The 14512-nt window shown below is 40.8% G+C and overlaps 2 protein-coding genes across 3 annotated transcripts; one reads left to right on the top strand and one right to left on the bottom strand.

Moving 5' to 3' along the window:
* Positions 1-221: 221 nt before the first annotated feature.
* LOC122028706 (U5 small nuclear ribonucleoprotein 40 kDa protein-like) lies at positions 222-6988 on the top strand. Its single transcript, XM_042587562.1, has 3 exons — positions 222-389; positions 1375-1455; positions 5769-6988. The coding sequence occupies exon 3, from the start codon at positions 5815-5817 to the stop codon at positions 6853-6855; it is 1041 nt and encodes a 346-aa protein (XP_042443496.1). The 5' UTR covers positions 222-389; positions 1375-1455; positions 5769-5814; the 3' UTR covers positions 6856-6988.
* A 284-nt stretch (positions 6989-7272) lies between these two features.
* LOC122028705 (respiratory burst oxidase homolog protein E-like) lies at positions 7273-14189 on the bottom strand. 2 transcript variants are annotated; one of them, XM_042587561.1, is made up of 15 exons: positions 13478-14189; positions 13198-13357; positions 13065-13113; positions 12864-12977; positions 12304-12750; positions 11443-11826; positions 9428-9523; positions 9199-9314; positions 8945-9112; positions 8703-8862; positions 8424-8612; positions 8199-8327; positions 7984-8062; positions 7485-7639; positions 7273-7421 (listed from the first exon to the last, which is right to left on the bottom strand). In XM_042587561.1, exons 1-14 carry the CDS (start codon positions 14103-14105, stop codon positions 7530-7532), a joined length of 2829 nt encoding a protein of 942 aa, XP_042443495.1. In that variant the 5' UTR covers positions 14106-14189; the 3' UTR covers positions 7273-7421; positions 7485-7529. The 2 variants fall into 2 exon arrangements, with proteins under 2 accessions (XP_042443495.1, XP_042443494.1); XM_042587560.1 differs by having other exon boundaries at positions 7273-7639.
* Positions 14190-14512: the final 323 nt, after the last annotated feature.

Here is a 14512-nt window from a genome sequence, read left to right as displayed (position 1 = left end):
CTCGGACCAAAATCGAGCCAACTTGGCATGCGGGCTTCGACCCAACATGCGGGCCGTGCTTGGCCCAACATGCTGGCCGTGCCCAATCCAAATTTATATCGAATCAAGTTCAATCTATTTTCAGATCAGGCTGGACCTGACCTTCGGCTAGGCCGGCCCAACATGGCAGAGCTCAGCCCTACGCCAACCGTTGGATCAGGTCTACCAGGCACAAGTTGACGGACGAGAACGTCGGATCATATCGGCTAGGGCACGCGAAGTCCCACCCCATTTCACCGCCGCGAGAAGGAGAAGCCGCTCAGCTCCGCCGGTGAGAGGACATCTCAGCTGCCTCCATATCAGCCAGGGCTACGCGCTCTCCACCAGATCAACGCATCCTACCCATCTCGGTGAGTCCTCATCCAACGCCTCCTCCCCTCCATATTCCGCATCGGCCTCCACTATCCCTGCACCTGGTAGAGGCGCCCTGCTCCCTCCGACGCCTTGCCCGTGCTCCTCTACGTTGCAGTGAGGTCCTATACGACAGCTCCTCCGCATCTGCCGCATCCTTCAGCATCACGCGTCACCACCTCTGCTGCCTACAATTTACCCTTTAGTCTCCATTCCGATCCCACCATCGCCTTCTCCTTCCCCTTCTCCACTATCGACATCACTCCACCTGACTTCCTTTGACGACACCAAACATGAGAATGTTTTTAACCACTTCGTTCAGATTTATGCAATATGTCATAGAGAGGTTTCTACTTATGAGAGTGGACAAGGCGATCACACTCGTAGCTAGTCCTTCTGTAATGTCAATTATCGATTCTGATATGCATCCATGCTTTTTGCGATCAGTCTACCAACACCTATCGTTTGGTTTATTTCACCATCTTTCGTCTCTTTAGAGCTAGATGAAGCAATCTCTAATGTCCAAGGAATCTTGCTGGAATTCACATATTGATAAAACGTATATTAGCTTATGCGCCGAGCATAGTTTATCTAGAACACAGATTAATGTTAAAAGGAACTACTAATAAAATTTTAACTTCCCACCAAATTGGTCATTTCATTTGTCGATCTTCTGTTTGGATTCTCTACATGTGCAGTTAGGTCCTTTTTAGGTTAATATTACGATATGTTGTATCAATATGCTTGATTGAAGTTTATTTTGATGCAGTGTTTTACTCTGTTTTTGCCTATCTGAACATATATACACAAATTTAATTGCAATTAACTTTCTTGATGATTTTGTTGTGTGTCTTGAATGAGAAGTTGCTAGAGTTTTGGCCTTATCTTCTTCACATAGACTCTTTTGTTTGCTACAGGGTAAGATAAATGATTAAAGGAAAGTCAATATATGGTGAAATTAATGGGTCTTTTCTTTGAATGCAGGAGATAGCACTTCACTCAGCTGTTAGCTTTGAGAAATTCAAGAGGTGTTGTTTTGTTTCTGCCTCAGTGAACTTAACAAAGGTATCTTATGAACTTAAATTCTGATATTTGTTTATCAATTGACACGCCTTTAGAAAAATTTGCATTGAATATTGGTGCTCCCATCTTTATGATTGTCTTCTTAGTCGTATTTGGTCCGAAGGCTTTCTTTGGTTGAATCTTTGTTGAAATGGTCGAATAGCAAATGGTAAACAACTGGTTCAAAGCGATGACTAGTGATGATTGAAAAACAGTGTTTTGCATGGATATTGGGCTAGAAAATAATCAATGACTATCTTTAGCCTAAAATTGTTCATAATCTCATCTTCAACATCTTTTCTTTTCAGTTTTGTGCATATTTATTTGGAAGCGATGATGACCTTTTTTCTCCTTCTACCTTCATCATCGTTCTCCTTCTACCTTTGGGACCAATGAAGATCAAAGAAGACTTGATTAGGAATAATAAAACAAGATATAATTTATTTAAGTATAGATAATGATATAGTAGGAGATAGAATTCAATGATATAGGAGGATCCATATAGCCGACTCACCTAATGGGATAAAACTTGGTTGTCATTGTTGTACCTTTGGGACTAGTGCATATTTTGTTTATTGTTCCTCATTCTTTGCATGATGCTTGAGGGATTGGGCTATGAATGCTTGTTGCTGTCTTTCTTAAAACAAGAACAATGGATTCAGCACAATCACACGAAAAGTCACTAGTAGGGGATAGAGTCCAATGGCATAGGAACATCCATATAGCCGACCTCACCTAATGGGATAAGACTTAGTTGTCTTTGTTGTTGATGTTATGCTTTTGGGAGTAGTGCACACTTCTTCCCGTTGAGAAATATTTAGGCATTTTATAGAATTTTGTTTATTGTTCCTCATTCTTTGCATGATGATTGAGGGTTGTTGCCATGATATAGTAGGAGATAGAATTCAATGATATAGGAGGATCCATATAGCCGACCCATCCAATGGGATAAAACTTGGTTGCCATTGTTGTACCTTTGGGACTAGTGCATACTTTTTCCAGTTGTGAAATTTTTAGGCATTTTATAGAATTTTGTTTATTGTTCCTCATTCTTTGCATGATACTTGAGGGATTGGGCTATGAATGCTTGTTGCTGTCTTTCTTAAAACAAGAACAATGGATGCAGCACAATAACACGAAAAGTCACTAGTAGGGGATAGAGTCCAAGGGCATAGGAGCATCCATATAGCCGACCTCACCTAATGGGATAAGGCTTAATTGTCTTTGTTGTTGACGTTGTGCCTTTGGGACTTAGTGCACACTTCTTTCCGTTGTGAAATATTTAGGCATTTTATAGAATTTTGTTTATTGTTCCTCATTCTTTGCATGATGATTGAGGGTTGTTGTCTTTCTTAAAACAAGAATGATGGATTTAGCACAATCACACAAAAAGTCACTGTCAATGTTAGTTTAATTTCTTAACGTTGGAGATTTTCGGTGTTATTAGCCATTTTGTGTTCTTGTTCTTACTAGGTATAGTGTTGTTAGCACGAATTGGTTTTTTATGCAATTTTGAGAATTTCAATAGGGAAGGGAGATTCCAACATCTTCTAACCTTGAGTAGCTGTATGATGGAGTTTGGATTTTTTTGAGGGATTAATTTTTGATGACAGAATTGGGAACGAACTAGCCCAATTGAGATGATCAAGCATTGATTGTTAGGCATCATATGCACTGATCTTCCGTTGTATGATCCATAGTAACATCATCAGTATGAAACTAAAGCTTCTTAATATTTACATGTAAATATAATATAATTAGTGGTGATTTGAATTATTTAGTTAATATTAGCTATATAAACTTAAACTTCAATGGAGGAATAAAGGTTCTATAACTAATCCCAAATAAGCAGGGCCTACATCTTGTTTACGTATTGAGCCGAAGTGGTGTTGCCATGTCCAATCTGCCAACCTGATTTCTATGAATGTGTGAACATGGTGGTGCTATACTAGCTTAGACAGTTCTTGCTTGCAATTCTTAGGCCTCCAAGGTTTTCCTTTATTTATTAACACAATAACGTAAAATACCTTCTGAAAATGTTTTTAAAGCCATGCTGCTGTCTGGACCAGTTGGCTGAAATCTCATTACGACCTAATTCCCAATTAATACATTAATAGTATATTTCAGCCTCTTTAGCTTATTAATTACTATTAAGAGGTCTTTTGTACCATTAATAGCATATTTAATTTTTAATTAATAGTAAGGTATTAAGCGCTAGGTACAGTCAAAGTCAATCCACTAGGCGCTAGGTGGGGGCCTCGGTAGTTGACCACTGCCTACCCACCTAAGCGAGGGTCTAAACAATCACTATTAAAATAGTAAAGAAGCAAATTAAATTAGGAATGATTAATATTAGTGGATAACTATCAGAATAACTTTTTAATCACTAATAAATAAGTTAATTTATAAATAAAGACTAATATAACATCAGCTGGAAGATTAGACGATTTAAACAAGGTTACAATGATATATAAATAAGTGATATTTGATAAATAAACACTAAAGAGATAATAATAAAACATATTTTATTTGACATGGAAACGAATAAATAAAAAACTCACAATAAACAATTCAATAATTTATAGTTTTGTTATAATATCAAAAATATAGATAAGATAACTAAGTCAAATGAACAAACTACATTTTATATCCAATTAGGCAGTCTGCTTGGGTTATCTAACCTCCTAGCCACTAGGCGCAGCGGCCCTTGGAGAAACGTCTTGGGTGACTACCTTTTAATCATAGTAGTTTATTGTCAATTAAATATTTTGATTATAAAAATAATTTTTCCTAGTTGGTTTGGCTAGGCTATTTGACCGCTTAGCCACTAGGCGAAGTGACCCCTTGGCAAAACCACTGGGATGACTACCTTTTTATCATAATAGTTTATTCTGAATTAACTATGTTTTTTTATATTTAAGTTTATATATAGGTTCTGAGATGTTTTATTGTACAAATTAAATTTCTACAGAGTAAGCCTTTATTAATACTTTAATAATAATTTGCTGCCTATTTGGTTTGTAATTACTAGTAAGAACTTCATTGCTAGTTAGGGGTCTAATCGAGCCGAGCCGAATTCTTGAATGCTTGAGTTTGATTCATTTATAATTGAGCCGAGCTCGAGCTTTATTTAACGAATATATTCATGGCTCATGAGCTTATTCGAGCTTTTATCGAGCCTAAACGAGCTTAATAAATATAAATTATAAATTTAAATATTCATTAAAAATAAATTATATATTTAGAGAAAATTATAATATATTTATTAAAATATAATATTTTATTCTAAAAAATAAATTTAATATATTTGTTATATGTTTCATAAGTAGAGAAAATCTATAAATTCAATATCAAAACAAAGTTGATAACGAGCATGTTCATGAGCTAACGAGCCGAATATTGTGAAGCTTGATCTTGATTTGTTTATCTTAACAAGCCTCATTAAACGAACTCAAATGAACTTTTATCGAATCGAATTTCGAATAGTTCATGATCTGTTTAGTTCATTTACATCCTTATTGCTAGCTCATATCATATTAAAATTTTAATTAATAATAATTAATATTAAATTAAATATATTCCATTCCATTTATTTATGTTTGATAAACTCCCTTGGCATTTTGTATATATAAATATTGCTATATTTTGTTATTGTCCTTTAATATATATATATACATACACCGACACATACACACACACACACAAATTGTTTAGCTGTTCAACCGATTTGACCAATTGAGTTCAATGAATCAGTAGCATTGTCAGTTCTGTCCAGTTTTTGTAGCAGAGTTTTACACCATGTGGTGCTGTATGGGTGAATCATAATATTTGTAAAATGGAGCATGCCCTTTTAACTATCTAATTCTCATTTTCTTATTAAATAAACATCTTGGATAATTCTAGAGGATTTTAAATTTCTCATTTCTACGATAGAAATCAATTTAGAACAATCTCAGGGGGTGTTTGGTTGATGGGTTTGAGAATGAGGGAATGGAATGATAATAAAAGATGGTGTTTGGATTGTGGGTTTGGGAATGATAATTTGGAAATGATTTCTAGATTTATAGGAATCAACCAAACTCATATAACTAGGTGAGTTTCATTTCCATTCCCATTCTCATTACATCTTACTATCAAACTCATATCCATAGTCATTTCCATCATTTAACCAAACGCCACCTCATTGTATCATTAGTTGTTAAGTCGTTTTGTTTGATTTTCTGCGTTCCACTAGAACTGATTATCTCTTATGTTTATGGTTCTCTACTCGCAACTGATTTGCTTGCATTCTTGACTCGTGCAACTTTTACTATCAGGTGAAAAAGATCTCGCCTTTTGGTTTCCTTGCATTGTAGCTCCATTATGTTTGCTCCGCTCGGTGAGAATGCATTGGTAATTTCAGGCCATAGGCCAGGAACAGAATGGGCAACTGTTCCACATGGTTCTATTCAAGGTCAAGGCCCGGGTTCTGGTGGAAAACAACGCACTTCGAGTCTGGAGTCACCAATAATGCTGCTCACAGGTCACCAAAGTGCAATATATACCATGAAGTTCAACCCAGCAGGAACAGTAGTAGCCTCTGGCTCCCATGACAGAGATATATTCTTGTGGTATGTTCATGGAGACTGCAAAAATTTCATGGTCTTCAGAGGGCATAAAAATGCTATTTTAGACCTCCAATGGACCACTGATGGAACTCAGATAATCTCAGCTAGCCCTGACAAAACTCTGAGGGCGTGGGATGTTGAAACCGGCAAACAGATCAAGAAAATGGCTGAGCATTCATCATTTGTTAACTCATGTTGTCCCTCACGAAGAGGTCCACCTCTCGTTGTCAGTGGTTCAGATGATGGAACAGCCAAACTCTGGGATTTGCGGCAAAGAGGTGCAATCCAGACATTTCCGGACAAGTACCAGATTACTGCAGTAAGTTTCTCTGATGCAGCAGATAAGATCTTTACTGGAGGATTGGACAATGATGTGAAAGTGTGGGATCTTCGTCGAAATGAGGTAATAATGATGCTACAAGGTCATGGAGACATGATAACAGGTATGCAGCTAAGTCCCGACGGTTCTTACCTCTTGACAAATGGCATGGATTCCACTCTTCGAGTTTGGGATATGCGTCCCTATGCTCCTCAAAACCGTTGCATTAAGATATTTACTGGGCACCAACACAACTTTGAGAAGAATTTGCTCAAGTGTGCCTGGTCACCAGATGGGAGCAAGGTTTCTGCAGGGAGTGCAGATAGGATGGTCTATATCTGGGACACTACATCCCGTCGGATTCTGTACAAACTCCCTGGGCATAATGGTTCTGTGAATGAGACTGCATTCCATCCAACTGAACCTATCATCGGCTCCTGTGGAAGTGACAAGCAAATCTACCTTGGAGAGCTTTGAACTAGTATGGACCAATTTTCTCATCTTTTCTTGTTAGCTAATGTCTGTCATGGTCGAGCTTGGAAGATATTTGCAAATTATGCGACTGACTTTCTAATCATGATATCTAAGTCGGTTGGAAATTATTTCTAAATGACTACGGTTAGCTAATCTGGTCATTGATGAAGTTTCAACTTGTCATTTGTATTGTTATCCTATTGTAGTTCTAGAATGTGTTTTACCTCTTCCTCTGGATAATTACTTTTGGCCAAAGGATAATTCAGTATAGTAGTGCAGATTAGGCCTTTGAGGTCAGTGAAGGAGCTGATGATCTTATAAAGCTATGCTGCATTAGTTAAATGGTGAAATTCAATCAATTAAATAAGGGCTTTGAATAAAAGACCCTAAATAATGAGAGAATAAAATACAATAAGGTCCTTAATAAAATAGTAAATTTCATCAACTTTCATTACAACATATACAGAATCAAGGAATGAGGTGTAATGTTATTGTAATTAATGCTTTTGTCTGTACATATATGCAACTTTATAACTGATGATGCCTGAGTTCATCTCTTCATTCTCTACCTGTCAATTTGTAACCACTTTAATGCACACTATGTACATTTATGTAGGGTTGCATTTATTTACCTCAAAACAAAAGTTTGGTGTTCTTCCCCAGCCGAATCTGTTTGATTAGAAGTACTCTTTGTGGAAATGGAATCTTGTTGATGTTCTGTGACTCATCTCAAGCGATAGCTTTCTTAGTTCTTTTGCTAGAGTTGGTGTTCCACAGTAGAAGACGCCTGCCAATGATGTATAGTAATCAAATTAACGCTTAAGCGAAACCAGAAGCAAATCTGTCTAGCTAATAACGTTAACATTTTGATGCATCGATGTACTTGTGGTAGAAATAACCATTTTACTACAGATTCTTGTAGACAAATTGCTAGTTGATTAGTTGATGATGCCAAAGCTTGTGGTATCAGACTCTCCCATTCAACAGGAGCGACATGTCAGATTCTCACCTCCCAGATAGAAAAAAACTAACATTGCAGCTAGCAGTTATCTTTCTTGAGTGTCTTACCTCACGTTTCCACATAAAAACTAGCAATTGGAATATTTGAGAAGTTAGAAGTTTGTGTACTACCTACTGTTGCTCCAGGATGTTTGGCAGCTAATTTGGTGAATACTTCTTTCCAATTTGGTCTTGCAAAGTGAGTCCTCACCTGACAATTTAATAATCTCACTCATCAGTATACTTAATACTAAGTGGTGATCTAAGATTCAGAATCTAGGAGAGTAGACATTTCCAAAGGGAACAAACAGTGTGTCCACCACTGTCACTGTAAAATAGATGCTAACCTGTGTTCCTGAGACAATATCAACTCCATTCTTAGCATGATTCAGAGCCTGCACCATTGCAAGGAGAGTAGTCCTTGCATCACGCTCCTCATAAACACTTGTTAAATAATTATGCATCTCTATAATACCCTGTTTCACAGCCATAATGTAACATCCTTGAATCAGCATCGAAATTAAGGATAACGATATAGGGGTTTGAAGGAGGTAAAACATAGGTTACTTTACCTTTTTGTCCATTTCAGCCACATCATTCATTACTCCTTTGAACCACTCGAAAGATGCTGCCTCTCTTGTGACCCAGTAGAAGTGAGCACTGCTAGTTCTATATGACCTCTTCTTGGTACTGCTGCTGGTTGTTGAGAAGCTGAGGCTGCTATTACTGACTTCTGATCGGCTCGTGTCCATCGCCAACTCCTGTATTGACTCAGCAGAACCAATCCACTAAGATAGACTGAAAAATATGACAAATCGAATGAAGAAAGGAAATGTAAACCATCGTTTTACCATTAGTTCATCTGAAACTTTAATATTGTTAAGAAGGTCCCTGAGAATGCTGATGAAAGGTGTTGCCCCTATGCCCAGACCCACAAGCAGTAGAACATCATAGTTTCTGAAGTCCTGTGCTGGTGCGCCATAAGGACCGTCCACAAACAATCTAACCATGCTGCACAAGAGAATTGAATTCAATCGGAACTTATTCTTTATCAAGATATCTAGGACTTTTATTTTTTCAAAACTCATGAAACCTGTTCTGTGCAGAACCTAAATCATTTAATGATGCTATCCTTAATGAATGTGGTGAGAAGTAGTTCTCTATGAAAACACGTTTGAGCTCCTCGGTCCAGTCGCCATTGGTTCGTATGTGGACGCTTAGGTATTCATCACCAGGAGCCGATGTAATTGAAAAAGGATGCCTGTTAGGGAAGAGATGGATGATGCTGAGTTGTAAGTGTTGAGCCCAATCAACATAAGAGATGGTAATAAGAGTGTGATCATGAACCATTCAAATGGTGAGATTGTAGGGCATTGCAAAAATATGTACTGTCCACTTCTGTAGCGAAACCCTTGTGGCTTGGACATTGTTACAGTCAAAACACCACCAGGTAGCAACGAGACCTACATAGATACAGAATCTGGTAGTATGGAATACAGATAGAACATTCATGAATCTTGCTTCATAGAATCATAAAATAGTAACTAAATGTCACATAGAGAAAGGGAACATGTACCTTCAAGATCTTGACAGAATAAGCCTTGGAACGGAAGGCTCTCAGATTTCTTTCACCTATATAGAGCAGCAATGGGACAGAGATGTACATCCAAGTCTGTTCATCGGAACACAAATTAATTTGATTCCTAAGAGCTTCTCCAATGCAAACTTTTTACAAGGTTTGTAATATTAAAAAGCTAAAAAGTTTAATGATTGTAACGATGAGATTTAGGGGTTTTAGAGGTTTGGTTTTTTAAATCCAGGTGGAGCCAATAAATATTGCATATTTGATCATTTAAAATAAATAAAAAATGAATTATTTTAATTATTTGTGGATGGGCTTAAATTTGCAACATTAATGTGGGTGGACTTTAATTATTTTATGTTGCAGCTTATTAAGAGTTGCTAATATATTTACATCAATATATGTATTTTATTCTTTAAATTTTCACCATAAATAGGTACTTATTTTTTTTTATTCAAATTACAATTATCCATCTCATTCTTATTTCTCTATGTAAACTACTTATTTGATTCTACCATTCTAATTTTTATTTGAAATGGATGAAAATTCCAGTGGATCTTTTAGCATTTTTTTTAAATATTAAATGAAAAATATAAATTTAAAATCATAAGTTAATTAATTAAAAAATTATTAAAAAAAATTAAATTAAAGATCATAATTAATTAGAATATTAAATAAAGATATGTGATGTGTAACATAGGACTCATAAAAAAGGAGACAGGATCTCCTGGACCACAAATATGAGGCAGGATCTCCTGGACCACTTTTTGTGGTCCAGAGGATGTACCACTCGCATTTGCGGCTGGATCACGATCTCGATTCGACCGTAAATGGTTGTGATCCCTTTCTGGGTAAATGGACACCCTCGCTCAGCGCCCAATAACTTAGCTACTTATCCACCACCGGAGGCCTTTAAGCGGTTTCCGGCCGTTCACTCCGAACAAAAACTATAATCTAGTGGGGAGGGTGAACCCAGAAGGGATCACAACCATTTGCGGTCATATCGCGACCGTGATCCGACAGCAAATGCGAGTGACATATTCCTGGACCACAAAAAAGTAGTCCAAGAGATCTATGCTCATAAAAAAGTTATATGGAAGTTTTTTTTATTTTATTTTTTTTGACCATGAAGAGAAAAGTAATTTTTTTTTTTACTTATGATGATGTGACATTGAGAACTAAAAACAATTTATTGAAAAATTTAACTATTGGAGATGCTCTAATCCAAGTAGAAAAGGCATCAAGCCATGCAATTCGCGCCTAAAAACCTTGGCAACAACTTTCAAAGTAATTAACTAAGGAGCTGAATACCTGAACTAAAAAAAACAAAAAAGAACTAGATAACATCTTCAACTTTGTTAGACTTTTTTTTAGAGAAAATTCCATTGTAAAAAAAAAATCCAAACTTGCAATAATCTAGGAGAGAAACTAGTACTAAATAGATTGAAAGTGTAGTTAGTATTAAAAATGCTTGATTGATGAATGGTTGTGAATGCTTTTCGATTGGTACGATGGAAAATTTCTGGATGACTGGGTGTAAGCCGGACACATCTAGTATGATGGAGCCATAGAGACATATCATATTTGCCGGTCCCAAGACAAGATTGCAGAAATGAAGAGTCGATCTATCCTAAAGTTATGGCGCATGCAAATTCTAAATAAATAAGCTGAGAAAAAAAACCTAACGTCTTATTCTTAACAGCCCATACTGCACGTATCAATGAAGTGAAAACTCCATATTCAATGTGACAGACCAAGAACAAATATGCTATTTAATAGTAGAAATAAGAGAGGTCATGATCATGGTATTAATCCCTTGACCGGTCAGCTCGAAAATCAGAAATAAACTAGATCGCGATGATAAATAGAATCATTTCTAGTCTCAAGGAGCAAGACTTTCTCTGTTCCACGAACTTAAGACCAAGTAACGTGATTCCCACGCCACAACAATTAATAAACCATGTTTGCAAGTTTAAGCAGAGAAGAAGGGAGGAAAGGAGAAAACTTACCGTCCGATTGTACCAACTGTGCACGAGGAAGAGAAAGTAGCCGTGGATGAGCAGGAGCAAGTAGACGAGGGCGAGCAGGTGGTGGGAGTACCAGAAGGCGTTGAATCCGGTGAGACGGTTCAGGGGGTACGGCAGCCGCGCGCTGTTCTTCCTGAACCGGTGCATTGCCAGCGTGAACGAGACGGTTATCAGCACCACCATGGCAATTCCCGTCAGACCTACCACCCCCTTTAACAGGCTCCAGTACGTCGGCTTCTCCGATCCGAAGTACTGCGCCACCGCCTCGTACTCCGACGGGGAAGAGTTGATCAGCCGCGGGAAGTCGCACGTCAAGTGGTTCCCGGCGTGGAGCAGGATTCCTGCCACTATAGCTGTCGCAATCATCTGAAAAAGAACATTTTTCTCTGTAACAAAATGAAAACCATGTGCGGCAGTTGACTAGCACATAGATATATTTCTAGAGTTTGCATAAGCATCGTTTATATATACGCAAATATTTTGGTTCTGATGATTCGGCAAAGAGGATAAAACATCGAGGTGTTCTGCGGTGATGTTAGTCATGGCTTCCTCACCTACCGAAGTAGAAAACTCAGAGAGGAGGCAGAGAAAGAGGACGACCGGACCTGGAACTCTGCAAGCATGGGATCCGCTTAGTAATATGGTTAATCTGCCGGGTAATGTTTAAGGCATAAATGCAAACTCTGCACATGGAGTGTTAAGATGGGAGCTGGATGGAGGGGTACCACACTCAACTAGTTTCTTGGACATTGACAGCATAACAACTGAGTAATTTGAAAAAGGATTGATTGAGCAGGGTGATGGGGCACGCACGCAACGAAGAATTCAATGAGTTGCGCTAACCTTGTGGAAGGTAATGCTGTCGTCAAAGGGGAAGAAGTGCCGGGCCCGGGTCGCGCGGAGCCAAGTGAGGGTGTTGCGGCAGACGGGGAGGAGGACGAGGGCCATGTTGAGCTTCAGCGTCTCCGCGGCGCCCTTGGCGGTGGGAAGGCAATACCCCATCACGGCGAACGCCGCACTGTGGCGGTACTGCATGAACTTCCAGGCGAACAGCCCCGCCATGACCGCCACCCACAGCTGCACCACCCACGCCCGCTGCCAGTTCTCCCACGCTGCCAGCCTCAGCCGCGTCGCCGCGCGCCGCGGGCTGAACCACCGCCGTCGGAAGGATGTTTTCGTCCCGCCGCCGGCGATGCTCTGGCTCCACCCTGCTCCACTCGCGGTGCTCGGTGGCCGGCTGTAGTTCATGTACGTGTCCCGCTGCAGCAGCAGCGCTTCCAACTGCCACAGCTGGCAAAAAGGCGAAAGCGATCGCTTCGGCGCATCAGTCGACAAGCAGTCGAAAAGTGGAAGAAGACAAAGGAACAAAAAGTAATGAAAGAAATTAGGGGTTTTGCGTTCACCTCAATGTAGCCGAGGTTTTCTGGGTCCAGTTCTTCCATGATGAGAGAGGCGTACTCCTCCGCCTGCTCCTTCAGCTTCGACAGCTTGTTGGCCGAAGCACTCAAAACTATCAACTGCAACCAACACATTACTCTCCCATTTCCTAAAATTACCAACCATAACAACACCAGCACAAGGCAGCGGAGGAAGGATCATCTCACCTCTTGTACTTCCTCTCTTGTTATCCTCCCATCCACATTCGTATCCACACTAAACAAAATAAGGAAGATAATCGCAAAGATTTACACAGATGTTCTTGATAACCACCATCGCCGCTGATAAATAAAAGCATACATGTCGAAGAAGATTTGGAGGCGGGCATCGAAGCTTTGGTCAGAGATTTGAAGCCAGAAATCGTAGAGCTCTTCTTTGGTTATCCTCTCGAAGTTTTGGCGGCGCCTTCGCGCTAGGGCGTCGAAGATGCCCACACCGAATTCCTTGGAATCCACCATCCCTGCAAACAGAGGAAGAGGAAATAGAGTGAGATTGCGGCGGCATGGCAAGTGACGCGATCGAGATTGGCAATGAAGTTACAGTTTAGGCGAAAAGAGCATGATAGAAATAAGAAATGGACCGATGCATTCAGCGAAATCATCACGGGCGAGGAGGCCGTTGTCGGCGAGGGCGGCGAAGCGCTCCTCCACCCTTTGCCAGAGCTCGTTGGCGTCTGCCGTCCCCGTCGTCGTTTGCCTGATGAAGCGGAGGCCCTTAAGCGCCCGCCGCGCTCCCTCCCGCGTCCGATCCAGCCGCGCCCTGATCCGTCGGGCATCCCGCGACGACATGGCGGCGGCGGCCGGGCCGGGCGAAGAGGAATGCTCATCATCCGTCGTCGCGTCCGGCGGCTTCCTCCGTCGAATAGGCGAAAACAGCCACGCCAACTTGCGCCGGATCCTCGACGCCGTCGACGAGCTCCGGCTCAGGCTTCCCGACGAAGCCCGCTCCGCTGAGGCAGCAGCGGCGGCAGAGGTCGGCGCGGCGACGCTCCGCACAACCATCGAATCCTCGTCGAGCTCCAGCATCACCTCGACCAGATCGCTCTGGTCGTTGAGGAAAATGGGCAACATTCCGCCGTCGTAGCCGTAGCCGCGGCCAAAGTCCACGGACTCATCGCTGGACTCCTCGTCCTCCACCCTGATGTCGTCGATCCTCCGGTGGCCCGACTTCCGGAAGCTTCCTCCGCCAGAGGAAGGAGTCGTGGACATGTCTGCGGCCGGCGCGCCACCCCCCTGCAAACTCGCCCACTTCCCAACTCCTCAAGCAATTCAACGCTTGGGCGACAGGCCAATGACGAGGCTGAGAGGCACCCTCGCCCAAGTATTATTAGTTGGGATTCGGTGGGGGACATTAAACGCAAATCTCCACCGTCGACTCGCCACCAAACGCCCCTGATTCGCCTTCGCCCGACGCAGCACGATTCTCGGCGCTCGATGGACGGCAGGCTTAAATCGGTGGAATTGAGGGTATTTTTGGAGTTTGAAATTTTGACCGTTGGCGTCCGGTGGCGTCGCACGCCAGCCGCTCGATCGCCGGTTAAGAGACGAGAAGAAGGCCTTACGACTTCACCGATGTCGTTCGTGCATCGCCTTTCGATGACTTATTGGTTCGGTCA

The sequence above is a fragment of the Zingiber officinale genome, chromosome 10B (genome assembly GCF_018446385.1).
Source record: "Zingiber officinale cultivar Zhangliang chromosome 10B, Zo_v1.1, whole genome shotgun sequence".
Classification (NCBI taxonomy): domain Eukaryota; kingdom Viridiplantae; phylum Streptophyta; class Magnoliopsida; order Zingiberales; family Zingiberaceae; genus Zingiber; species Zingiber officinale.
The sequence above is the reverse complement of the archived record's forward strand: the minus strand, read 5'-3'. Positions and strand labels throughout refer to the sequence as shown.

What these genes read in the sequence shown, in the direction of transcription:
- LOC122028706 (XM_042587562.1), top strand. Translation starts at nt 5,815, where the DNA reads ATGTTTGCTCCGCTCGGTGAGAATGCATTGGTAATTTCAGGCCATAGG.
- LOC122028705 (XM_042587560.1), bottom strand. Translation starts at nt 14,105, where the DNA reads ATGTCCACGACTCCTTCCTCTGGCGGAGGAAGCTTCCGGAAGTCGGGC. An exon ending in CAAGAGAGGAAGTACAAGAG is followed by an intron (nt 12,978 to 13,064) that starts GTGAGATGATCC and finishes TGTTGGTTGCAG; the next exon opens with TTGATAGTTTTGAGTGCTTC. An exon ending in ACATCCTGGAGCAACAGTAG is followed by an intron (nt 7,640 to 7,983) that starts GTAGTACACAAA and finishes CATCATTGGCAG; the next exon opens with GCGTCTTCTACTGTGGAACA.